The sequence below is a fragment of the Mastomys coucha genome, unplaced genomic scaffold (assembly GCF_008632895.1).
Source record: "Mastomys coucha isolate ucsf_1 unplaced genomic scaffold, UCSF_Mcou_1 pScaffold13, whole genome shotgun sequence".
In the NCBI taxonomy this organism is placed as follows: Eukaryota; Metazoa; Chordata; class Mammalia; order Rodentia; family Muridae; genus Mastomys; species Mastomys coucha.
In genome coordinates, this window is record NW_022196895.1 from 60,410,297 (window position 1) to 60,435,419 (window position 25,123).

Genomic DNA, 25,123 nt, shown 5'->3' on the forward strand with positions numbered 1-25,123 from the left:
TGAGACAGGGTTTCTCTCTGTATCCCTGGCTGTCCTGGAACTTACTCTGTAGACCAGGCTGGCCTCGAATTCAGAAATCCACCTGACTCTGCCTCCCAAGTGCAAGGATTAAAGACATGTGCGACCATCATCCGGCATCGGTGCTTTTATATATACCATCCGGCATCAGTGCTTTTATGTATACCTGTGTGTCTGTATGACTGTATGTCATGTGTATGTGGGTGCCTGAGCTGCCTAACATGGTTGCTAGGGGCTGAACTCACGTCCCCTGTAAGAGCAGTGTGTACCTGTAACTGCTGAGCTACCCCTCCAGCCTTCTTATTGCTTTAAATCATTATGAGTTATCTATATACATGATTAGAACACTTCCATATGATGGGAAGGTGAACCACAGAGCTTTAGAGTGGGAAGAGATCAGTCTCCTCATTTCACAAATCAGGAAATGAAGGCAGTAAGAGAGGATGTGATTTTACTTGCAGGGAGTCCATTGGAAATCTGGTAAGAGGATTCAGGTCTCCCCACTCAGCCTGACGCTTTTCCATCCAACACACACCAACACACTTCATCTTCAGAAGCAGGTTTCTTAGCCTTGACTCTACTGGTATCTTGAGCCAGATAATTCTCCATCCTACAAGGTCACCTGCTATAGAATATGTCCTTTCTATAAGGTTTAGCATAATCTTAGCCTCTGCTTACCAGAACCCAGTTAGGACCATCTTCTGATACACCCCACCAAAGATGTCTGCAGACACTGCTAATGATGCTCAAAAGGCGGAAATCTATCTCAGTTAGAATCACTGCTCCAGAGCCAGTGAGACAGCACAGTGAGCAAAGGGGTCTGCTAGACAAGCCTGAGTTTGTTCCCCCAGAGCCCATGTAAACCATTGTACTGGCTGGTTTTGTGTGTCAACTTGACCCAAGCTGGAGTTATCGCAGAGAAAGGAGCCTCCCTTGAGGAAATGCCTCCATGAGATCCAACTGTAAGGCATTTTCTCAATTAGTGATCAAGTGGGAAGGCCCCTTGTGGGTGGTGCCATCCCAGGGCTGGTAGTCTTGGGTTCTATTAGAAAGCAAGTTGAGCAAGCCAGGGGAAGCAAGCCAGTAAGGAACATCCCTCCATGGCCTCTGCATCAACTCCTGCTTGAGTTCCAGTCCTGACTTCCTTTGGTAATGAACAGCAGTGTAGAAGTGTAAGCTGAATAAACCCTTTCCTCGACAACTTGCTTCTTGGTCATGATGTTTTGTGCAGGAGTAGAAACCCTGACTAAGACACCATGTAAAGGCGGAAGGAGAGAACTGATGCCACAAAGTTGTCATCTGATCTCCATATATGTGCCATGACATGTGAAGGTACAATAATAATAATAGTAGTAGTAATAATAATAATAATAATAATAAATAAGTAGACAAAAACTTAGAAGCACTGCCTAGAGGATTAGGCACTTATTAACTTTCTTCCACATCAATTTAATTCTCATTTTCAAGTTCAAAATGACTGAGGACTACAATGTGTCATTAAAAGTCTGGAGCATGCTGGGCGGTGGTGGCGCACGCCTTTAATTCCAGCACTTGGGAGGCAGAGGCAGGTGGATTTCTGAGTTCTAGGCCAGCCTGGTCTACAGAGTGAGTTCCAGGACAGCCAGGGCTACACAGAGAAACCCTGTCTTGAAAAACCAAAAAAAAAAAAAAAAAGTCTGGAGCAGACCAGTCTATGACATTGCCTCTTTAAACTATTTGATAGAAACCATCATTTCAAAGAACCACCGAGAAAGATGGCTTGCCTTTCTATAACTGGGAAGTTGGTGAGGGAATGATCCTAAGATTTGATGTGTGTATAAACTTGCATTTTAATCTGGAGTAGGCCCAATCTGACCCTTTCAAAAGAGAGATGGAAAAGTTATTAAGCATCCCGTGTGTAAAAAGTAAATAAAGCATTATGGGAATTAACCAAGTTGCTTGCAATCAAAACCAATTAAATAACTGTGGTTATTGGTGTTTACCAAAAAAAAGTGCAAGTTCAAAGTGACATGGTTTATGTGCTTTTATGCAAATAGACAGAATTTAGTTTATAAGGTTGCTAGCTTTGTCTACCTTCGAAAACTGTCTAAGACACTGGGATGACTTTGTTCTTCCTTTTTCTTTTTTATTAGATGTTTTATTTATTTACAGTATCTCCTTTCCCAGATTCCCCTCCAAAAAGAAAAAATAAAATAATAAAATAAAATAAAATAAAATAACAAAAACTAAAACAAACCCCTGTTCCTTCTCCCCCTCCCCCTGCCAACCCCTATACCCCCTCCTGCTTACTGGCCCTGGCATTCCCCTACACTGGGCATAGAACCTGCACAGGGCCAAGAGACTCTCCTCCCATTGATGATTGACTAGGCCATCCTCTGCTACATATGCAGCTGGAGCCATGAGTCCCACCATGTGTACTCTTTGGTTGGTGCTTTAGTCCCTGGGAGCTCTGAAGGTACTAGTTAGTTCATATTGTTGTTTGTCCTAAGGGACTGCAAACCCTTCAGCTCCTTGGGTCCTTTCTCTAGCTCCTTCATTGGGGACTCTGTACTCAGTCCAATGCATGGCTGTGAGCCTCTACTTCTGTATTAGTCGGGTACTGTCAGAGCCTCTCAGGAGATAGCTATCTCAGGCTCCTGTCATCAGGCACTTGCTGGCATCCACAATAGACACTGGGATGACTCAGAGTTGACTGAGTTAGAAAGGCTCACCATTGAATCCTGGGTTAGAACACATGTCAGATGTGTATTCACAGCTTAATTCCACTTTGTGCCATTAGACAAGACTGTGATTTTTTTTTTTTAAAACAAAAAAGTTTGAGAAATAAATGGAATGATTAAGCCAGCAGTAAACGCCTCACAGGAATGCTTACAAGCCGTAACAAGACTATGCCTTTATGTTACATGTTTCCAGCACAAGCCAAGGCATATTCCCTTAGAGACTACTAGTACCTACCTACCTACCTATCTACCTACCTACCTACCTACCTACCTACCTACCTATATGATAGGTAGTCACTGAGTCTTTCATTCTAGGACTTTTTTTTTTTTTTTTTTTGCCTCTTATGTTTTGTTTCAAAAGATGAAGTCCCTAGAAAAGGGACATAAATATAACTCATATTAATTTGCTGGCAATGAGGCTGGGAAGATAGGTCCATGAGTAGTGATGGCCATAATGGCATGAAGACTTGAGTTCGGATGCCCGGCATTGGTGCAGAAAGCTGGAGATGGCTGTGTGTATCTGTACTCCTAGTTCTGACTTACTTTGTCCTGGCAGACAAATAAAGAAGGTTTCTAAAGAAAATACAGAAGGGCTGGAGAGATGGCTCAGCGGTTAAGAGCACTGACTGCTCTTCTGAAGGTCCTGAGTTCAAATCCCAGAGACCATATGGTGGCTCACAGCCATCTGTAATGGGATCTGACACCCTCTTCTGGTGCGTCTGAAGACAGCTACAGTGTACTTAGATATGATAATAAATAAATCTTTGGGCCGGAGGGAGCAGAGGTCCTGAGTTCAACTGCCAGCGACCACATGGTGGCTCACAACCATCTGTACAGCTACAGTGTACTCATAGACATAAAGTAAATAAATAAATCTTTAAAAAAGGAATATAGAGAAAGAGTTCCTTAAAGCTCTGAGGCCCCCTGACTGAAATTTGTTCAAAATGATCTGAACCATAGTAACACAGCAATACTCTTTTCATTTTAATGTGAAAAGGAGACCCAAGGACATGGTCTACCTCCAATTGCTTTCTGCCTTAGTCTTGACTGTATTAAAAAAAAAAAAACATCAAACAAATGACCAAAGTCCCCCACCCCAGCTACTATATCCTCTCATACCAGAGGCCCCAGGCAGGTACTTAATTTGCATCCACTCACAGCAGGGCGTCCTTCCTTCCATCCTCCCAAGGCAGGAGCTGAGTGTACTCCCTTCCATGGGGTACTTACTTGATGTCCTCCCCATAGCAGATAGTAGTGTCTTCTGTCAGAAGTTCACAGGCAAAACCTATGTTTTCCGCAGTTTCTACAACAGAGGAAAATTAAGTCAATTGGTTTTTTTTTTTCTATTTATCCAAGCCATGTTAAGTATCCCTTATCAGAAATGCTTGGGACCATAAGTGTTTGAGATTTTGGACATTGGAGTATGTGTGAGTATTGCTTATATAATCAGTCAATGTCCATTAAAACACTAAACGATCATATGCTGTGGCTTAATCACAAAGATGACTGATTCCATGAATGCTCATATAGGGCCGCTGCTAAGGACCCCCTTCCTGTTTTTCCATTAACGGCCAGGAGGTATTTGTTCAAGGCCAGGGCTGTGCTTCTCTTGGGAGAGTATTGGAACAAGAGACAGTGGCAGTCTCTGGGGGAAGGCTTGGAGGAAAAGGCATCAAGGCTGAACAATGACTCATTTAGCTTTAAGTTTAAATGCTAAGCGATTTCCTAGCACACACACATACACACAAAAAATGTTTGCTATAATTTTCAAGACCTGAAATAGGCAGGAAAACAAAAGCTGTTGCAGCAACATTTTGTATTGTTATAGTCTGTGTTCAACAAGTGGCAGAGTGCTAGAGAGACAGGAGGGACAGGGACATGGCCTTTGCTGAAGAGGAGCTCACCTCTGGCTGGAGAGAGGGAAGGATGTGGTCAGGGTGGGCTGCACGAGGAGGAGGGTTTTTAAGAGGAGGGAGCACCTCCATTCCCACAGGAAGGGAAGTCTATAAAGATCATTTTAGACAAAGGAAAGGAAATAGCAACTATAAATACTGTGACTTAGCAGATGTGTCCCCCAAATGATAAATTACCCTTTTTGTCTCCAGTAAGTACCCAGATCTTAATGTCAGCTTTTGCAAGTTTGGAAATGGTTTCTGGAACTCCGTCCTGCAGCTTGTCTTCAATAGCAGTGGCTCCCAAGAGCTGGAATAGATATTTACAAAATTAGCACATAAAAAGTATCTTTAAATGCAATTTGCCAATGTCTAAGAAGGGGAGTTAATGATGTGGGTGCTGGGATGGCAATGGCTGGTGCTGTCATCAAAAGCTGGGGCATTGCATCCTTGTCTCAAACCAAAGCAACCAAAAATGTGCTTCTTAAACGATCTAATTTACTGAGGCAGAAAGGCCAAGTATAGATACAGGGTGTGTGGGGTCTCACCCTGAAAATCTAGCACTAAAAAGACAGAGGTAGAGGCTCACCCACAAACTAGAGGCTAGCCTGGGCTAATGTTGAATTCTGCAATTAAAAAAAAGTACAAGCACAAAAAGTTGTTAAAGATCCATTTTCATTGTGTTTTGGAGCTGTATAAACGTAAGCCCGTTTCTCAAACTAAAGGTGGTATTATACTTTTGTAAATAAATTCAAGAAAGCAGGTGGCAGGGGTGGGGGTGGAGATGTGCTGGCTCAGAGCACAGGCTGTTCTTCCAAAGGTCCTGAGTTCCATTCCCAGCAACCACATGGTGGCTCACAACCATCTATAATGGGATCTGATGCTCTCTTCTGTCATGCCAGTGTACATGCAAATAGAGAGTTTATATACATACATAAATCTTAAAAAAAATTTAAGAAAACCATGTATGACTTTCAAAACATTTTGTTTTGCTCTAAACTTTCCCATTGTTTAAACTGATTCAGTAATTCTTTCAATAAAATCACTAAAAGCTAGTTTGCAGCCATTTAAGTTCAAGGCCAGTCCGAACCACAAAGTGAGTGCTAGGCTAGCCAGGAAAGTAGATGAAGGAGCCTGCCTTTAAAAAAAAAATGCGTTTTCTGTTTTATGATATCAACTTTTATTTTATCTGCTGAACAAGAAAAATTCAAATGATGTAGCTGTTTATACCAATTGGGCATATCAGAGAATTCACTCTAAATGGTGACATCAGAGATGCAATAAAACGGCTGGGCGTGGTGGTGCACGCCTTTAATCCCAGCACTTGGGAGGCAGAGGCAGGCTGATTTCTGATTTTGAGGCCAGCCTGGTCTACAGAATGAGACAGCCAGGGCTATACAGAGAAACCCTGTCTCGAAAAACCAAAACCAAAACCAAAACCAAAAAAAAAAAAAAAAAAAAAAAAAAGAGATGCAATAAAACAAAAATGTAAATTTGTTCAGAATATCAGGGAGAGTTACAAGGGTTGGACTCACAATCAAGTCTTTCTCAATCTCCTCATACACTTTATCCAACGCTTCATCTCGGTTGCTTGAGGCCACGCTGGCAGCCATAAACTTCTTATTCCATTCTGCAAATTCTTCTTCTTCAATTTCCTTGTAGCACAGACACAGGGTTCTGAGAGTCTCACTTGCAAAGACCTGTTTTATTTAAAATACAAAATCCACCCATGCAAAGAATAGTTACTTTCCAAAAAAAAAAAATCATTTTAAGAACTATATTTATATTGTGTGTGTGTGTATACATGAGTGCACACATTCATACATGCCTAGCATGGCACATGTGTGGGTCTCTTCTGTCTTGGAGGAAAGTGCCTTTTCCTGTTGAGCCATCCCATAGGATCTTGAGAACCTTTCTTGATCTATTTGTATGTAGATCAAGTATGAAACCTTACTTCGAAGTGTCATATTGAGTGAATGTAAAAAGAGCCCATGAGGTATGAAGGATTGTCAGTTTTGTCTCTGTAAGGACCCCAACCTAGCAACCAAACTAGATGAAGCGAACAAACATCTGACTTTCTGTTAAATCAAGTCATAAGGATAAACAAAACTCTTTGCTCTTCATGACTAAGACAATAACGAAGAGTGTAATCTTGGTGTGCACAGAGACATGGCAAATCTAGAGCTCCTTCCCTCAAACCGTGTTGCAAGTCCAATCAACTACGAACTCTCCACCAGACACTGACACCAAATCAATTTTAAAACTGGCAAGCGACTGCCAAACTAGATCAAACATTAACAAGAAGTTTTTGCGGAAAGTTTCCCATGGCGAAAAGGTTCACGGAGTCTCTATCTGAGCCGCTAAGATCTTCACTTCGCAGTCCCATCTCCTGCAGCTGAGGCAGCAGAGCCGAGACAACCACAAGTTGACTTCCAAGGAGTCTTTGGATGGGTCTGCATTGTGTTGACCTCACTGATGCTGTCCTCATTCTCATGAGAACTCATTCATTGTATGTATCCGTGCATAATCTGAAAGTGTGACCCCCACTCAGCAAATAACGCTTTTCAGGCTTCTCTCATAGGATTTTGGCTGACCCTAAAGCTCAATGGATTCTTTTTGTTTATTTTTTTTAATATTTTTTATTTTATGTATATGAGTACACTGTAGCTGTCTTCAGACGCACCAGAAGAGGGCATCAGATCCCATTACAGATGGTTGTGAGCCACTATGTTGGATGCTGGGAATTGAACTCAGGGCCTCTGGAAAAGCAGTCAGTGCTCCTAACCACTGAACCATCTCACCCGCTCCTAAATGCATTCTTTTTCTTTTTTCTTTTTCTTTTTTTTTTCTTTTTCTTTTTGGTTTTTCGAGACAGGGTTTCTCTTATAGCCCTGGCTGTCCTGGAACTCACTTTGTAGACCAGGCTGGCCTAGAACTCAGAAATCTGCCTGCCTCTGCCTCCCAAGTGCTGGGATTAAAGGCTTGCGCCACCACCGCCTGGCCATAAATGCATTCTTAAAGGACAGAAACAATCTTTTCTTGAGAGCCTCTTTACTTCGGGAACCTAGGCAGTGGCTTTCTCTTGCAACTTTGTGTCACAGCACAATGTTTTCCTTCACTCCTCACAAGGAGATTGAGAATTCACTTTGTATAATAAGTATCCGCCCCAAAGGCACTGGGTGGTAAAAAAAAAAAAAAAAAAGGCAGAAAAGGGATGTAGTTCTGGTGGCTCTCCTCAGAATCTCACCACCATCTTATAAACTTAATGTAGAATCGGTGGGATGTTTCCAAAGTGCAAGTTTCAGATACATTCTAGCAGCTCGATAGGGCGTAAGTATGTAGCTGCCCAAGACAGAGCTTTGCAGCCTTGGAGTACAGAGGTTACAGCAAAGGTACCAGGACTCAGTGACGTGACATGTTGCTTCATTATCCCGACCTAGAGAAATGCTTTCTCTCCTTCACTCTATACCTAGAACTTGGTGAAATTCTCGACAACCTCAGAGATATTAAGTCCACAGCTCAGGGCAGCTGTTCCTTGCTTAAAAAGTCCCTGGAAGAGCAATAAGCCCCGCAGAGTCAGTCAGATGCTAAGAAAGAAAGGGTGTCACCATCATTTTCTGGGGCACTGGCAGCAAGAGCAAAACTACCACCTGTCATGTTCCTGCTTTGGTGTTTCCAGTCCATGGCACCAAAGTGAGGGGAGGACTCACTAACTGTGAACATAGTTTTCTTTTTCTCTCTCTGTCTCTCTCTGTCTCTCTCTGTCTCTCTCTCTCTCTCTCTCTCTCTTTAAGATTTATTTATTTTATTTATATGAGCACACTGTCACCGTCTTCAGACCCACCAGAAGACAGAATCAGATGCCCATGACAGATGGTTGGGAGTCACCATGTGGTTGCTGGGAATTGAGCTCAGGGCCTGTGGAAGAGCAGTCAGTGCTCTTAACCGCTGAGCCCATTTCTCCAGCCCCGGTGAGCCTAGTTTTCATGTGGTTGAGGAGACAGCTCCAGAAGGCAGGAGTGGATTCTCCAGCAGAAACAGCGAAGGTGAGACTTACATCCAGGGCATCCTGTGTTTCCTGCTTCATAGGATTCATCTGATGGAGCCGTTCATAAATCACAGTGTCCGCGCCTTTACAGTACAGCCTGATGCTACCTTCTGGGGTCCTCACTGGTCGCAAGGGAAGAACAGGCAGTAATAAAGTTAGGTTTGGTTTCTTCTTATTATTATCTTTTTTTTTTAAAAACCCACATTTGTCACATGAACTGCTGCTCTCAACAAACTTGACAAGCTGCCACCTTTATTGAATGTAGCAGTGAGACAGATATGAAAATATTTATTCCAGGTCAATTCAGTTTTCTGTTTCCTTTTAACAAGTAATGACGGGCTCCATACTATGCACCATGTTTTGAGGGAGCTAGTATCTTCCATAGAATTTTTTTTTTGTCCACACTAACCAATAGGAATCTTTCTTACTGTCTCTGAGCTCATACCATTTATTGCCTTTAACGAGGATCCTGTGACCACTTCCTTATAGGGTTCAATCTGTACAATAATATAATCTCAGAACATGCCCCATTGCTAACAAGATTTTCCGTCCTCTGAAGTGGGTTCCAGCCACGATCCACTATCAGCTGGACACCAAGAAAGCACTGAGTAAAATCTAATTCCACTCGTTAAAAACTCAGCATCACAGTGGGAAAGTTCATGGACACATTTTTTACCCACGCAACGGTAACATCACCATCCAGAAGACAGAACGTCAGGTGTCGTTGGAGAGGGGCCCCTTGGGAAGGGCAGAGCATCAGTGAGTAATCTTCATGCCAACAATGTATGACCAGGATATCAGCATTAAGGGACACTAGATAAACCCCAAATAAAGGATATTCTACAATAAACCTGGCCTTGCTTTTTGGAAATGCCAATATATGACTGATCCAAAAAGGACAGAGAAGTGGTCTTTATTCAGAATCATGATTATCTAAATCGCTAATTGATCTCTGAGCCCCAAACCCAAACAAACAGAAGAAGGGAGATGAAGACAAAGAAGAGGGGACCAGACCACCATTTTGGAGAGTTCCTAGTAAGATCTGAAAGTGCCTGCGAGCCAGCTCTATAGGATGCAGGGGATAATGCTGCATCAGTGCAAGTTTCTCATTCTGACCACTCACATACTTCTACGTTTCTCATCCATAGCGAATATCTAGTATTGTTTGTATGGGAAAGGAAGGAGTACTGGACCTGTAATTTACTCTCAAGTAGTTCAGAAGATACCTGGTAGATACCTGCATCTATCCTCGAACTGACAAAGAAACTGTAGACCATGTTAAAAAGCACCGCCACCAACCAGCCTTGTAATTTTCTTGTATGTTGGAAATTATTCTGAATAATTCAGAAAAAAAGACATTAAAATCTAGAATGAGACCTTCCTCTCTATCTGGTGGCCTGTTAAGGGCCTAGATTGGAGATAAGGTTGGGACTCGTGGGCACAGCCTTTCCCAGTAAAGCCTCCCTTTCCTGGCCTCAAGCAGAGAAATGTTGGGAGGGGGACTGAAAGTAAAGGATGATAGGTCGGGCCATCACTGCCCTGGTCACTGCGGACTCGGCAGCTTGATGCCAAGGGAATGTCAACAGTAGTTGCAGGATTCAGGAAGGCCACAGCTGTTCAAGAAGGTAGTGAGTAGCAGCAGAATGAAGAACAGAGAAAAAACCTTTTTAGGAAATCTAGACACTTTCAGAAGTCAGTTGTCCATTCACGTCCTCATCTACTTAAACATCGCTGAATAAAAAGGAGAGAAGGCGCACGGAGTGGGAGGATTCAGACAGCTTTGGGTAGAGACCCACCGATGATAGACATCCGCTTCCGGTCGCTGTTGAAGTCCAAAATGGCAAGCACACTGTAGGTCCTCTCTGTGCCCAGTTCGCTGACGGTGATGGTGTTCTGCGTCCTGGCGAGAAAGGCAAAGCCGAAGTTCCTGGCGGCGTTTACCAGGGCGCCTTCGTCAGGAGAGGCCGCCTGGTAGTTGATCTGACCTGAGGAGGGAAGCAGGAGAGAAACGTCAGAATTGCTGTGAGACGAAGCTTGGGAGGCATGCCTGAGCTCTCTGTGCTGAGGGTCTTCTGCAGGACCCAGCACAAGGCAGAGAAAACAAGTCAGTGGTTCTGAAGGGTTACCCCGAAATCAAAATGTCCTAAGCTTTAAACCCCCTTCAAAATTGAAAGTGGTAATAGAATTTACAAATAGAACTGTTTAAAAATGGATTGGGGTGCAGTATGTGTGTCGGGGGTATGGAGGGAGTCTCAGAATTCTGCCATCTAGAGGAGATTGGTAACATTTCACGGTTCCTCCAGACCTTGTCAGTAGGCCTTTGATTCTACCACACTGGGCGGTAGATACTTACAACGTGATTTTTCTCTTACTGTCATATTTTGACCAGGTTGGAATGTCTTTAAAAGATTACCCATAAATATTATTCTAGTGAATATATACCTGTTATTCCCTTCTCTCTAGTGGGTATTTGATTTATTCCCAAAATTACTGGCTCTTAAAAATAAAATTGCAGGGCTGGAGAGATGGCTCAGAGGTTAAGAGCACTGTCTGCTCTTCCAGAGGTTCTGAGTTCAATTCCCAGCAACCACGTGGTGGGTCACAACCATCTGCAATGGGGTCTGAAGCTCTCTTCTGGTGTGTCTGAAGAGAGCAATGGTGTACTCATATACATAAAATAAATGAATAAATCATTAAAAAATAAAAATTAATAAAATTGCAGTAATAATCAGTGAGTATGCATGTAGATAACATGTGTTTGTGTGTGCATGCACATGTACATATGTATATTTTATAAACCTTTGTTTATTATAAGGATCCATTTACTGAGCTGTAACGTGATGTATATACATCTGTTATATATGTATGTCATACTTAAAAAAAAGATTAACAAAAATATATCTTGTAAGAGTTCTGTTCCCCCACTACCACCACCTAATTAAGGTGCCTCAAAATAGAAAAAAAAAAGCTTTTCCATAGCCAAAGTTTTACAGAAAAGGGCGTTTAGTTTTCCATCCAGAACTCAGAGTACAGGTGAGCTCACAGCATTTCCTCTTCCCGTCTGCCTAGAAAGTAGGGTGTTCCAGGACAGGCAGCTGTGGCTGGAATCCCTTCTCACATTGGCTCACAGAATCCCTTCCAATCTGGTTTTTGTTTCTCTTAATCTCTGGGTGTGTATGGGTGGGTGGCGGTCACTGTGTTCTACAAGCTGGTCTTCAGCTCATATCCTCCTCCCTCCTCAGCCTCTAGCACAGCTGGACCTACAGACACCACCCTCCCTGCTTGTACCAGTACTACCCACTTTCCATGTGCGATAAAATAGCTAGTCCTCATTGACACTGGACAGATTTCCTCAGACAAGGCTGGCATGAAGTGCATTTAAGAATTTTGCAAAAGATCCTAAATTCTTTGGTGTTCACTCACAGATTCTCCATAATTTTGCTCCATCAAATGGGAAAGCCACCCTAAAGAGACCCAGGCTTCATTTAGCTGATCTAATTCAAGTTACAAAAGTTTTAATCTAAAGAACAAAAGCAGACATCTGAAAGAAATTTGTAGAAAATAATACGTAAGTTTAAAGTTCACTCATGATATAGATAAGGCCTAATGATACATTCCCAATGGACATGTGTACATTGTACAAAACACCTAGGTTATCTTATTCAATAGCAAATCATTTGGTTGGAGAGATGGCTCAGCAGCTAAGAACACCGACTGCTCTTCCGAAGGTCCTGAGTTCAAATCCCAGCAACCACATCATGGCTCACAACCATCTATAACAAGATCTGACGCCCTCTTCTGGAGTGTCTGAAGACAGCTATAGTGTACTTACATATAATGAATAAATACATTTAAAAAGTTTATTATTAATTAGTAGTAGTATATTATTATGTGTGCATACATGTGCATGTATGTTGTTTATGGCTATAGCATATATATGAGGTCACATAGAGGTCAGAGAAGAAGTTGAAAGAGTTGGTTCTCTCTTACTTTGTGGGTCCTGGGGGTCAAACCCAGGTTCATCAGGCTTGGCTGCAAGCAACTTTACCTGCTAAGCCACCTCACCAGGCCACCAACCATATCTTTTTAACAGAATTTTGTTTACAAAGTGATAACACATTCAGGGCTATAATTACATTAGTTGACAACTTTGAGAAGTAAAGAGTTTTTCTGGAGCTTCAAGAAGCATTTGACTAGCACACGAACACTTTTGAAGTCCAGTCCCAACCCCAAATGAAATGAAATACAATAATAATAATAAAAAAAAAAATCAGCCAGGTGGTTGGTGGCACACGCCTTTAATCCCAGCACTTGGGAGGCAAAGGCAGGCAGATTTCTGAGTTCGAGGCCAGCCTGGTCTACAGAGTGAGTTCCAGGACAGCCAGGGCTACACAGAGAAACCCTGTCTTGAAAAAACAAAACAAAAACAAAAACAAAACAAAACAAAACAAAACAGTAATTGGCTTATTTCATGGTTTGTTACTCCATATATATCTAGTGTCAGGGCTCACAACTGGCCATTGCTAGAATGTCTGTGACAGATGTGGCATTGGTCCCCTGCCAACTCCCAAACAAGCCTTCGGAGAAACGCTTACCATCAATTCTGTCCACCATGACCGTATGGCAAATGGAAAGCAAGAAGAAGAACTGCCGTACTTCTGGCTCTTTCCCTGACTGGATTTGTTCAATAAGGTAGTGGTCATAAAATGCAAGCTTTCCATCCGCGAATGTATTCCAGCTAAAGTCCACTAGCTGAAAGAGATGGAGACGGAAGTTAAAAGATACATGTATCAGGGCCAGCAAGATGGCTCATGGGGCAAAGCACTTGCTGCCAAGACTGACACACATACAAATACATTTTTGAAATATCTGTATAAACAGGGCTGGAGAGATAGTTCAGCAGTTAAGAGCACTGATTGTTCTTCCGAAGGTCCTGAGTTCAAATCCCAGCAACCACATGGTGGCTCACAAACATCTGTAATGAGACCTGACACCCTCTTCTGGTGCGTCTGAAGACAGCTACAGTGTACTTAGATAGAATAATAAATAAATCTTAAAAAAATATGTATCAATAATTGATATTCCCTTTCCTTTGTAGCCACATTTTTTAATTATGTCAGAAATTACCTTGGGATTTTAGCACATTCTTTTTTATTTTTATTTTCTAAGTTTGACCGTTTTGACTACATGTATGTGTGGACCGTGTGCTTGTCCTGTGCCTATAGAGGCCAGAAGTGGGTGAGAGGGTGTCTGATCTGTTGGAGTTACCCATGGTTGTGAGCTGATTTGCATCTCCCTCATGGGTACGTTGGCATCTCAACCATTGGTGCCTACAAATGTGACCTTATTTGATCTGCAAATTAATCAAGTTAAGATGCGGTCATGAGAATCAGGGTAGACAGGCAGATGTCCATATAAGAGGCCAATACGGACAGAGCCAAACGCAGGAGGAGAACCCACTTGACAGTGGGAGCAGAGAGGGTAGCCCGGTGCCCACAAGCCAGGATCATTGGCAGCTACCAGAGGCTAAGGAGAATCCATAAAGGAGCCTCTTCTAACATCTTTGAAGGGACCAACATCTGGATCCCAGTCTCTCCAGCTGTGGGAAGAAACGTCTCTGCTTGCTGCTTTACGTTCAAGTCTGAGGCAGTTCATCCCGGCAGCCTGAGGAAAGGAGCACAATCAGGCAGCTGCTTTGCCAGGACGACTCACCTCTATTTTGCTGTGGCTGTGTTGAGAAGCATCTCGATGGTCTCCTAAGAAACAAACAGGACAAAACAAGCCTGAGTCTATGTGTGTAGAGCCTCCTATTTGCAAACACCGTCGCGGTGTCTGATGCCACCCCAGGTTTTGGATGGTTCTGGGATAAATAATCATTTTTTTTTATGAGTTGGAAAAATGACAAAATAGAAGAATATTATTAGACCCAGGCATTGATGGCTCATGCCTATAAGCCAAGCACTTGGTAGGCTGAAGTAGAATGACTATGAATCAACGCTAGTCTGGGTTCTGGGGTGAAATCCTGTCTCAAAAAACTAACTAAGTACATAAATAATTCTAAGAATGAAGAATATGGTGGAAACCATTATATGGCCTGCAAAGGCTGAAGTATTTACTATCTGGCTCTTCATAGAAAAAAGGTGGCCCAATACTGACCAGAGTTGTTTTAAATAGTGGTACTTGTCCCACTATCCTCCTCTGGGACCAGAATGGAGTCCTTTGATATGCTTTAGACTGCCATCACAATGGTGACAAATTCCTCAACTCCATAGTGTCCCACCTTTCTTGGTGATGGGGAAACTCATGCATACTATACATTTTTTAAAAGGGAAAATACATATGTATTTCTTGAAAAAAAAGTCAAAACATTAAAAATCTGTATTTTAAGGCAATATTAACTTTAATACTGTTCATGTGGATGAAGAATACTTCAGAACATAGGATGGAAATAAACTATAAACTATTGTAACCATTTTCTACTGCACAGCTTGGTCATACTCAGTGTGGTCACCTTGTGCAATTATCACCATGAGACGGTTTTTATCGTGATAACTGAACTCTAACATAATATACTAACTTCTCTTTGCCTTACTGAAAACTTGGCAACCACTACTCATCTTTGTCCCCGTGGCTTTGATTATTCTAAATGAAATCGTACAAGAACTACTTTTGTGCATGTGTATCACTTAACACAATGCCCTGAAGGCTCACTTCTATTGTAGCACACCTTGTTCCTTTCTTCATTCATTGATAGACACTCGGGTTGTTCCTACCCTCTGCCAAATGTGAATAATGCTGCTAAGAACATGGGTAAGCATGCATCTCCTTGTGTAAGCATAATGTTATTGTACACTGTGTAAAGACTATCCTTGTATTATTCAAATGCTAATGTCTCTGCCCCCATATGTGGTTGCACAAAGGCATGCATGGCATTGTCATACTTATTCTAAGAATCTCCAGATCTCAATGTCATATGTAAACATTGTCCTCATTTATCCTCTGATTTGTCAATAAAAGCTGATCAGCCAATGATGAACAGGGGAGAGAATAGGGCTGGACTTCCTATCCCAGCCAGGAGAGAGGAAGAGAGGATCTGGACATGATCAAAGGGTCCAGGAGACACCATGGGGACATACCTGAAGCAGAAAGAACTAAACCAATACTAAAATGCAAGTCTGTTGGGGATTTTGGCTGGGAGGTAGCCAGATTCGATTAGAGAAATAGAATAGATAAGTAACTGCTCAGCTTTTGTGCCATCAAGCTTATAAAATAAATCTTATAGTCTCTGTCTCATTTATTTGGGAGCTAGCCAGACTAGAGAAAAAAATAATCACTTTAAAGATTGCAATAATAGTTGGTGCCCAAAGTGAGGCTCAAATCCATGATCCTCTACCAATTGAGTTAGTCAGGCTACAGAAAAAGCAATCACTTTTAAAATCGCACTAACATCCTTGGGTCCTTGTTTTCATATATTTTGAACACAAATTATTCCTAGGTGTAGAATTGCTAGACAATTTGGTTTTTAATTTTTTTGAGAGGTGTTTCTAATTATTGATCTCTCCCCCCACCCCGTGTGTGTGTGTGTGTTGTGTGTGTGTGTGTGTGTGTGTGTGTGTGTGTGTGTGTGTATCTATCTGTCTCTCCCCAACAGTGCCCATGTTTCTTTGGCAGTTGGACTCCACACAGGGAGAGCATCAACAGTCATGGGAAGGTAGGCTCTGCTCCAGACTGCATCCAGGAAATGCTGTTTCTACCCCTCTACAATAGTCTTCCACCATCCCCTTTATTTCAGACCCAAAATATAACTGAGCGTAGTAACTGAAAGAATGTCTCTGGAGTTACTTTGCAGAAAGACAGTAACCCAAGCTTCCAGTGCGCTTACGAAGATGATGTGCTCTGGCTCGCTGGCCTTACAATCGTCACTCACCATAGATGTTCCCGTTAATGCAGCACTTTTTGAAGGTCATGATATTTTGTGTGAGTGTCCCCGTCTTATCAGAGAAGATGTAATGAATCTGCCCTAGCTGCTCATTCAGTGTGGTGGTCCTTGCCTTGGCAGGCGTGTCCTTCTCAGCATAGTACATCTGCAGGTCCCAGTTGATGAAATGACTCTGTCCCAGACGGATCACTTCCACACTAGGACAGAAGAAGAAGGCTTCAGTGGTGAGCAGAGAGGGGACAGGCAGGGAATGGATTCTGTTCTCCCCGAGCACGTGGGAATGGATTGCTTCTCCACTGCTTTGGTTTGAAAATTAGTGTGCACTCCTGTGGTGGTCAATCATAAAGACTTATTTAATCATGTGTGTGTGTGTGTGTGTGTGTGTGTGTGTGTGTGTGTGTGTGTGTGTGTCTTTGCTTGGGTATGTGCATGGGAGAGCGGGAGGTGCTCATGAGGACAAAGGTGTTATATCTTCCAGGAGCTGAAATTACAGGAGACTGTGACTCGCCCAACTCACACTGTTCCTCTGCAAGAACACATGTGTCTTAACGGCTAGGCCATCCTGCCAGCCCTGACAGTGAATCATGATCATTCACTTGACAGGATTTTATAATTCTCTGGGAGACACACCTCTTGTGGGCAGGAGAGTGTTTCTGAGAGAGGTTTACCTGAGGTAGGAAGGCCCCATAGGGTGGTCAGGGGTCCCCAGACTGAACCAAAAGGAGAGAGTGAACTGGGTTTCAGCGTCCGTCTATTTCCAGACTACTGTGGATAGAATGTGACCAGCTGCCTCCTACGCCCGTCCCCATGCTTTCGCCAGCATGAGAGACTGGACCCTCAAATCATGAACCCAAATAAACCCTGCCTTAAGCAGCTGTACAACAAGTTCTATGGATGGAAATAGCTTGCTCCCTTCTTTTTTTTTTGTTTTTTTTTTTTGTTTTTTTTTTGGTTTTTTGAGACAGGGTTTCTCTGTATAGCCCTGGCTGTCCTGGAGCTCACTCTGTAGACCAGGCTGGCCTCGAACTCAGAAATCCACCTGCCTCTGCCTCCCAAGTGCTGGGACTAAAGGCGTGCGCCACCACGCCCGGCTAGCTTGCTCCCTTCTTAAGGGCAGTCCAAACCCAACAAAAACAGCCCAGTCAATATAAACTTGGAGAGGCTGCACATTCTCTGCAGAAAGTGAAAGTAGACAAGAAGATAGGAAGGGGAAGTGACCATTTAGGTCGGGGACGGCGGGGGGGGGGGGGGGGGGGGGGGGGGGGTGGCAGAGGCCATGGGGATAAGGTAACACCCAAGCCAAGGGCTGAAGAAAATGAAAGGGTACTTGAAGTCAGGCACAGTAGGATGTGCCTGTAGAAGGATGTGTCCCAGCACTGGGGGTGGCAGAGACAGAAGGGTGGCTATAAGCTCAAGGCCAGTCTGCTTTGAACAGACTTCCAGGCCAGGAGTATGAACGAAGTCTCTGTTACAACAAACAAATAGGGCCGGGGAAATGACTCAATTGGTATGAGCTTGAGCACCCTTATAGTGATCGATGTGAGCCTGTAATCTAGTACTGGAAGGTATGCTCGCTCAGGAGGCTCACCAATGCTTACCCTCCAGTCAGTCTGGCCAAGCTGGTGAGAGCTGCAGGTCAGTAAGGGATCTGGTCTTAAAAAGGACCGTGAAGAGCAATGCCTGGTACGCTGGTGTGCTTACTCATGCATCTGCCTCTGAAGGCCAAGGCTCAACACCAGGGTTCAATACTAGAGGTCTTCCTCTATCACTCGCCATCTTGTATTTTGAGATAGTGTCCCCTTGATGAACCTGGAGCTCACCATTTCGGAAAGGCTTGCTGGCCAATGAGTCCCAAGGATCTGCCTGTCTCTGAGCACCCTGCCACCATTCCTCTCCCTGAAGCACTGGGGTTACAGATGCACACCAGCATATCCAGCTTTTCTGTGGGTTCTGGGGACCCAAACTCATCTCATTGCTTGTGCAATGAGGGCTTTGTCTACTGAGCCTGCTCCTTAGCACTGCCATGCTGTCTCGGTTTCTTTTAAAATAGCTACTGGACTAGCCGGGTGGTGGTGGTGCTTGTCTTTAATCCCAGCACTTGGGAGGCAGAGGCAGGTGGATTTCTGAGTTTGAGGCCAGCCTGGTCTACAGAGTGAGTTCCAGGACAGCCAGAGGTATACAGAGAAACCCTGTCTCGAAAACCAAAAAAAAAACCAAAAAACCAACAAAACAAAACAAAACAAAACAAAACAAAACAAAAAAATAGCTACTGGACAGATGGCAGCTCCAGGGATTTACTTCCCACTCAGAGAATATCAGTACTGACGTACATGTTAAAAATCAAATCAAATAAAAATCAAAACAAATGCACATGTATTAAAGTTTAAATTAAGTAAAAGCTTCTTTGATTTACTTATTTTATACATGTAAGTACACTGTCACTCTCTTCAGACACACCAGAAGAGGGCCTAGGATTCCATTAAGCCACCAGAATTGAACTCAAGACCTCTGGAAAAGTAGTCAGTGCTCTTAACCAATGAGCCATCTCTCCCACTGCTGCAAGTAAAAGCTTCCAATGACACACGAGTGTGAGATACCAGGGGCCTCTGGGCTGTTGCTCCTTGAGGTAATGACTGACTGGCTACTCTATGTCTACTACCCAGTCTCTCAATAATTGCGAACTTTGATATGAGAGGAAGAAGAAGGAGAAAAAAAAAGAGGATTATAAGACAGAAAGACTTTGACCTTTTGTTGATACTGGGGCTGGCACTGCAGTGTTTAGAGAGGCTGAAGGAATGCAGGGGACACCTTTTTTACCAAGAGGTGGTGACAGGAAGCAGAGATCCAGCAGGCCAGCAAAGCCAGAGCAACAGTAGTAATAAAGAAGTTTCTACTGAGAGCACAGAGAGGTTTTGCAAGAGGGGGAAATCTTCCCATGGCATTCTGAATCTCTACCTTCTCTCTTCTCTCTGAAACCCGTGCTTTAGAATCCACTGAGAAGGACTCACCAAGCAAATGACTGTCACCTTTGACCGTGGGATATCACTGGCCTTATCTGCCCAGGGGACAAGATAGAAAGTGCCTGGCACAGGGTAGTTACTCAAAGTTCATGCCCTTCCCCTACCTCACCCTCAATTCCAAAATGGAACTCATTTTCTTCTTCCTTTCGACCTTAGAACTGATGACTGCTAAGACACGACGTTTTTGCCTGAAAGCAAGAGGCCGAGAAGAGGCCAGGCTTACCTGACGTAGAGAGAGATGGGTACCATGGTGTTCAATACAATGATGTAGCCCCAGAAATTCAGGAAGCCCCGGTAGGATGGTGTGGCATTTTCTCCATCATAGAGGTACCAAGAATAATTGCCAATTTGTGCTTCCCAGTAGGCGTGGCCAATGGCAAGGCCGGCAGAAACCAGGATGAGAACAATAAAGATCTAGAAGACATGTATTGTAAAGCAGGATATACATCTCACAGATTCTAATAACGCTATTCAGCACTTCGTTACATATGACCTTTTAATGGTTTGTAAAAATATTACATTTAGAAGGAAGCTGGACTATAGAGATGCTTGGAAGGCCTACAAGGTTTTGATGGATTGCTTTACATTTATAAGGCTAGGTTTTCTTCCCAAATAATACTTTAAAAGGCAGGGAAAAAATTACCCATATTTGGATAATTATTTATACAGGTTCAATGTTATAGGAGTTGTGTGACATTGTAAATGCGTTGGTTTGAATGTCAAAATGTCTCCCATAGACTCATGTATTTGAACATTTGGTCCCTGGTTGGTGGCGCTGTTTGAGAAGGTAGTGAAATTTTTTAAGAGATAGGGTCTTGCTGGAGGAAGAATATCATTAAGGATGGTCTTGAGGTTTTATAGTTTGATTCCACTCCCTGTTCCCTGTCATTGGCTCTTGGTTGTCAGGCCTATGTCATCACCTAGCCTCTTTGCCTAGGTAATGACTTACTAAATGACAGGTTCTATTCACTGGGAACCATGAGCCAAAATAACCCAACCACTTCCCCTCTAAGTTGCTCTTGGTCTCGGTATTTTATCACAGCAACAGAAAGGTAACTAATACACTATATAAGATTAACTAAGGTACAATAGATACCAAGTTATGGAGTTAAGAAGCATATGTTTATGGGACAAAAAAAAAATCAAGCCAGCCTGGGCTACATAGCAAGACCCTGTCTCAATTTCTCCTCCCCAACTTTCCTAGAACTATTTATATAGTCACAGTAGTAATGTCCAGGGAAATGTAGAGTTCTAAACACAGACTCTCCAAGCATCTTCTGGATATGAAAGGGGCAAGAGGAGAGACAGCGAGCGGTCTGAATGCTTGCATCACGGCGATTACAGTGGCACTAGAGAGAAATGCTCCAAGTCCAAGAAATGTCTTCATAAGATAGGGGTGGGGGTACTCAGATCACTTTATTACTTTTATGTGGCTGTAAGTATGCACACATTTGAACAAAATTGTAACTACGCATCCTGAAGAGTTTAGGCATCCAGGGTGAAGTGAATTGTTGGAAAAGCAGTTCTCTTTAGGAAGTGGGACTGCTTAGACTCAGATCCCAGGGCAAGTCCTTGGATGCCCTGGGCTGGCATATGGAAACTTAGATTTAGGAAGAGTGCCCCAGCTTCTTCAGACTCTCCTGTAACAGCCATTTTCAGCCTTTTAAATGCTGTGACCCTTTAATACCGCAGCTCGCGTTACGGTGACCCCAACAATAAAGTTATTTTCCATGCTATTTCACAACTGTGACTTTGCTACTTTTATGAGTTGTAGTGTAAATATCTGATATACAACCCCTAGGAAAGGGTGGGCTGATCCCCTTAAAGGGATCTCTACCCACAGGTTGAGAACAACTGTCCTAGAAGAATAGCTCACAGTGCCTGTTTGGACAAACATCTTTTATGCATTTCTACAGTAAGTCTAGAATTTGGAGCACGGCAGGCAAGCGAAGCTCATACACCCAGCTCCCAACTAAAAGAGTCTCCAAGGAGCTCTGCTATAGACAACAGGGGATGGATAGAGCCACAGACTGCTGCTGCTGAAATTGAGGGCCTATTTGGTGTGAGTCCAAATGAAACCAACTTCCTTTAGATGTGCCTCGGGAGCCTTCTGCTTACTTTGTAACCTTCTGCTGCATCAAGACACAGGTGTGAACACCAAACCCCGTGAGTCTTCCTAATCTTTTTTTTTTTTTTTTTCAAGACAGGATTTCTCTGTGTAGCCCTGGCTATCCTGGAACTCACTCTGTAGACCAGGCTAGCCTCGAACTCAGAAATCTACCTGCCTCTGCCTCCCAAGGGCTGGGATTAAAGGCATGCGCCACCACCGCCCCGTGAGTCTTCCTAATCTTGAGCATGAGTATGGCTTTGAAGACTCTCAAGAAATCCTACTGCTAACCTTAAAATATATCATACACGCTCGCAGGTATGATAACAGTCCCCCATGGGAAACTAACAGCAATAAAGCCCACACTATATATAGTTCCTAGACTTTTAATAATCCTGGCAAGATGGGAAATATTTTAAAGAGAACTATTCGCATCTGTTCCCTTTGACTATCGGTCTGTTGAAACAATGGTCCCCGAGGAATTGAAAAATCTCCCAGGAATCTAACGTTAGTTGATAGGAAAGGCCAAAGCCTGGTGCCAGCCAGAGGAGTGGAACTGGATCTCAGAAAATGACGGACCAGTGATGGGAGCCTCAACCCAATCAGGACTTCTGCTCATACACTTCTTTCTTTCTAGTTGAGGATTAAACCTCATGCCAGGACCCTGATGAAGCTGTTTCTCCTCCCAGTGTGGCCACACTGAAGAAAGCTCCTTTCTCTGCTTTTAACTCGTTTCATTGACGAGTAGCCAAGCCCAGCATATTGGAAATGCCGGGGTCTAGGCTCTGACTCTAACAACTTCCAGTTAGGGCCCCAGTGTAATTAATAATCCTGGTTTTTAAGTAGTCAATAGCCAATCATGAGAACACTCAGGAACAACCTCTGAACTTTCTCTCCCCAATCTCTTGCTTGAAGTGTGAAATTTCTCAGAAAAGGCTTGGGAGTCTCCTTACATCCATCCCATTAGGCTCGGGGTATCCAGGCCTCTTTGTACACCATATAAAGATGTAAGGTCACATTCCATTGGAAAAACACACATCAAAATTAGAGCAAAAGTCTCCCATCTAACAGAATGAAAAATAAATACCGTGTACACCATGTAGTTCATCAAGTAATCGATTTTAGTTCTTTTAAATCTGGTTTTCCCACTATTCTTCATTATCTTTGTGTCAGCACCTAAAAATGGAAAATTCAATGCGATTAGGAGTTGGGACATTTAATTAGTAAGCATGTCAGTAAAATGACTCTTTCTGTGGTTTTGATGGGAAAAGAACTGAAAAGCTTTCCCCACCACTATTTTCATGACAAACACTTCTGGTCTGACTATCCAGTCCCAGTTGGCTCTGGCACATCAGTCCTCTTGCCGCAGTCTCTTGAGTGAGGGGATAATGAGCCTGAACCACCATGCTCAGTTCTTTCTTAAAATTGTGAGAACTCGAAGCACATTCAGGAAGTACCTGCAAAAATGACCAAGCCATGGCAGACATCGGTGTTCCTAATCACACAGCCGCGTAACAGGATTTTATCCGCATCCAACGGAAAACTTTGGTTCCTCCAAAACAGCGTTCCTGTGAACTTGTCTAACCGATTGTTCGGTTCTTCACATTCGATGAAACCTTTTGCAGAAGGTATAATTCACATCATCAGTCAAACACAGTAGGCCCCCGGCTTAACCCATGGAGACCGAGGTAAACAACTGCAATTTAAAACAAAGTAAGGTAGTTCTGTACAAACCATCAAATGTTGACAAGTTATCTTCTATTTGGAGATATTGGTCTGTGATTTCCAGGGCCATTTTGAACTTCAAATTGGTTTCTCTACAGAGAGGGGGAGGGAGGTAAAATTAAAGGAGCACAATTTGGTTTTCAGAGAACCAAAAAGACAAGCCCACAGAGTAACGTTCTGCCTATCTGGGGGTGATCAAAGCTTAATCATTAGCTTGTTCTATTTTCAAACTAATTTCGAGTTTAGATGGGCCAATCTGATGCTCGAGCAAGATTATAAACCTAAGATGTGCCGTGCCCTTTTGCTGTGTGCCACTGTACCAGTTAAGACAAAAGGCAACCTTCTTTTCAAGGGCACGTCTTGATCCCACAGCATGCTGCCATGCTACAACACTGTGCAAAACAGACCCAGGGCAGACAATCTGCTTAGCACCTTCTGTCCATATGCTTCTAGAGCAGGCAATGGGATGTGTTTCAAAAAAGGCAACTCTAGCCAGGAAAGGAGGTGGTAAGTATCTTTAGGCTACACCGGCCACAGCCTAAAGGAAAACAAGTGGGCATGCTCCATGGGAGTGCTCCATGATGGTAAGTGAGCCCATCACTCTGGAGGGTCAGGCTACCTTCTCAGGAGTAGTCAGTTAACAAGGGAGTCTCCATGATCCCAGATCCACCATTCAGTTCTGACAAGGCATGATGGGACTTCCTGTCTCTGGAAAGTTTCAGAATTTCTCAGCACTGAGAATAAAGGTTGTGCTATTTCTAAGATTGGACAAATCAACCAGCTGACCTACAGGGCAAGAGAAGGTCAGCTTTCCCTTCCTGTGAGTCTAGCTCTGCGTAAAGCCATGGGTCTGTAGGTGGAGTATGAGAAACAGGGGCCACAGGGGCAGAGACGTGACTCTGTCCCTTCTTATGTGACCTTCGCCAGGCTACTCCACCTCCCTGGTCCTCAGCTTCCTCATGTGATAATAATTACACAGTTGTTAAAATATCCTCACATGATTAAGTACTCAATAAATCTACTGAAAATGCCTCAAAAAAAAAAAACCCCAGCATTTTATTCTAAAAATCGTAAGAGAATTCAACATTTTCAATTGGCAAAGAACTTAGTCTCATTTCTGAAGATATAATAGTATCCATGGTCACTGCTCAGTAGTTTACAAGGAACTCGGGTACATGGTTATAATGGGAGGTGGGAAACAGCTCCATTTTATAGACAAAGGGAGCCAGTCCCCCACCGTGGACACGTCAGACTGCAGCCAAGGCAAAGGCCAACTCACAGGGCTTCCTACCCAGAACAGGCAATGCATGTTCCCTTCCAGGCCACCTTTGGAATAGATCCACCCGAGACGCACTCACCCGTCAAGCTCAGCCGTCTCTACATAGCAGAGGCTGTTAGGCTCTGAGCTGGACAACAGCAGGATGTCAGCCTGTCGAAAACAAAAGACACCTGCTGCACAGCGTCCCCAGGTGGAAGGACTGGGGCATGGGGAATGGGAGGCCTGGTAGGGGTGGGGTTGTGGTGAGGGTGGAGATAGGATGGGGAATAAGATGGCATGGGTATGAGGAGAAGGACAGAAGGAGGAGAAGCCATTTCCTTACTGGAATAAAATCATTCTTCTTCAGACGGATTACATCCCCAACCTGGATATCTT

General features: G+C 43.4%; 1 protein-coding gene across 1 annotated transcript in view; it reads right to left on the bottom strand.

Moving 5' to 3' along the window:
* Atp8b1 (ATPase phospholipid transporting 8B1) overlaps positions 1 to 25,123 on the bottom strand; it is a 127,872-nt gene that overhangs the window by 17,934 nt on the left and 84,815 nt on the right. Inside the window, exons 7-20 of the mRNA XM_031366248.1 lie at positions 25,071 to 25,120; positions 24,828 to 24,898; positions 23,479 to 23,561; positions 23,202 to 23,360; positions 22,832 to 22,920; positions 19,861 to 20,051; positions 16,606 to 16,814; positions 14,391 to 14,434; positions 13,274 to 13,430; positions 10,475 to 10,663; positions 8,688 to 8,800; positions 6,166 to 6,330; positions 4,829 to 4,940; positions 3,966 to 4,041 (exon numbers count right to left, since the gene is read on the bottom strand). Of these exons, the coding sequence (XP_031222108.1) occupies positions 3,966 to 4,041; positions 4,829 to 4,940; positions 6,166 to 6,330; positions 8,688 to 8,800; positions 10,475 to 10,663; positions 13,274 to 13,430; positions 14,391 to 14,434; positions 16,606 to 16,814; positions 19,861 to 20,051; positions 22,832 to 22,920; positions 23,202 to 23,360; positions 23,479 to 23,561; positions 24,828 to 24,898; positions 25,071 to 25,120 (1,708 nt within the window). The remainder of the gene's footprint in view (positions 1 to 3,965; positions 4,042 to 4,828; positions 4,941 to 6,165; positions 6,331 to 8,687; positions 8,801 to 10,474; positions 10,664 to 13,273; positions 13,431 to 14,390; positions 14,435 to 16,605; positions 16,815 to 19,860; positions 20,052 to 22,831; positions 22,921 to 23,201; positions 23,361 to 23,478; positions 23,562 to 24,827; positions 24,899 to 25,070; positions 25,121 to 25,123) is intronic.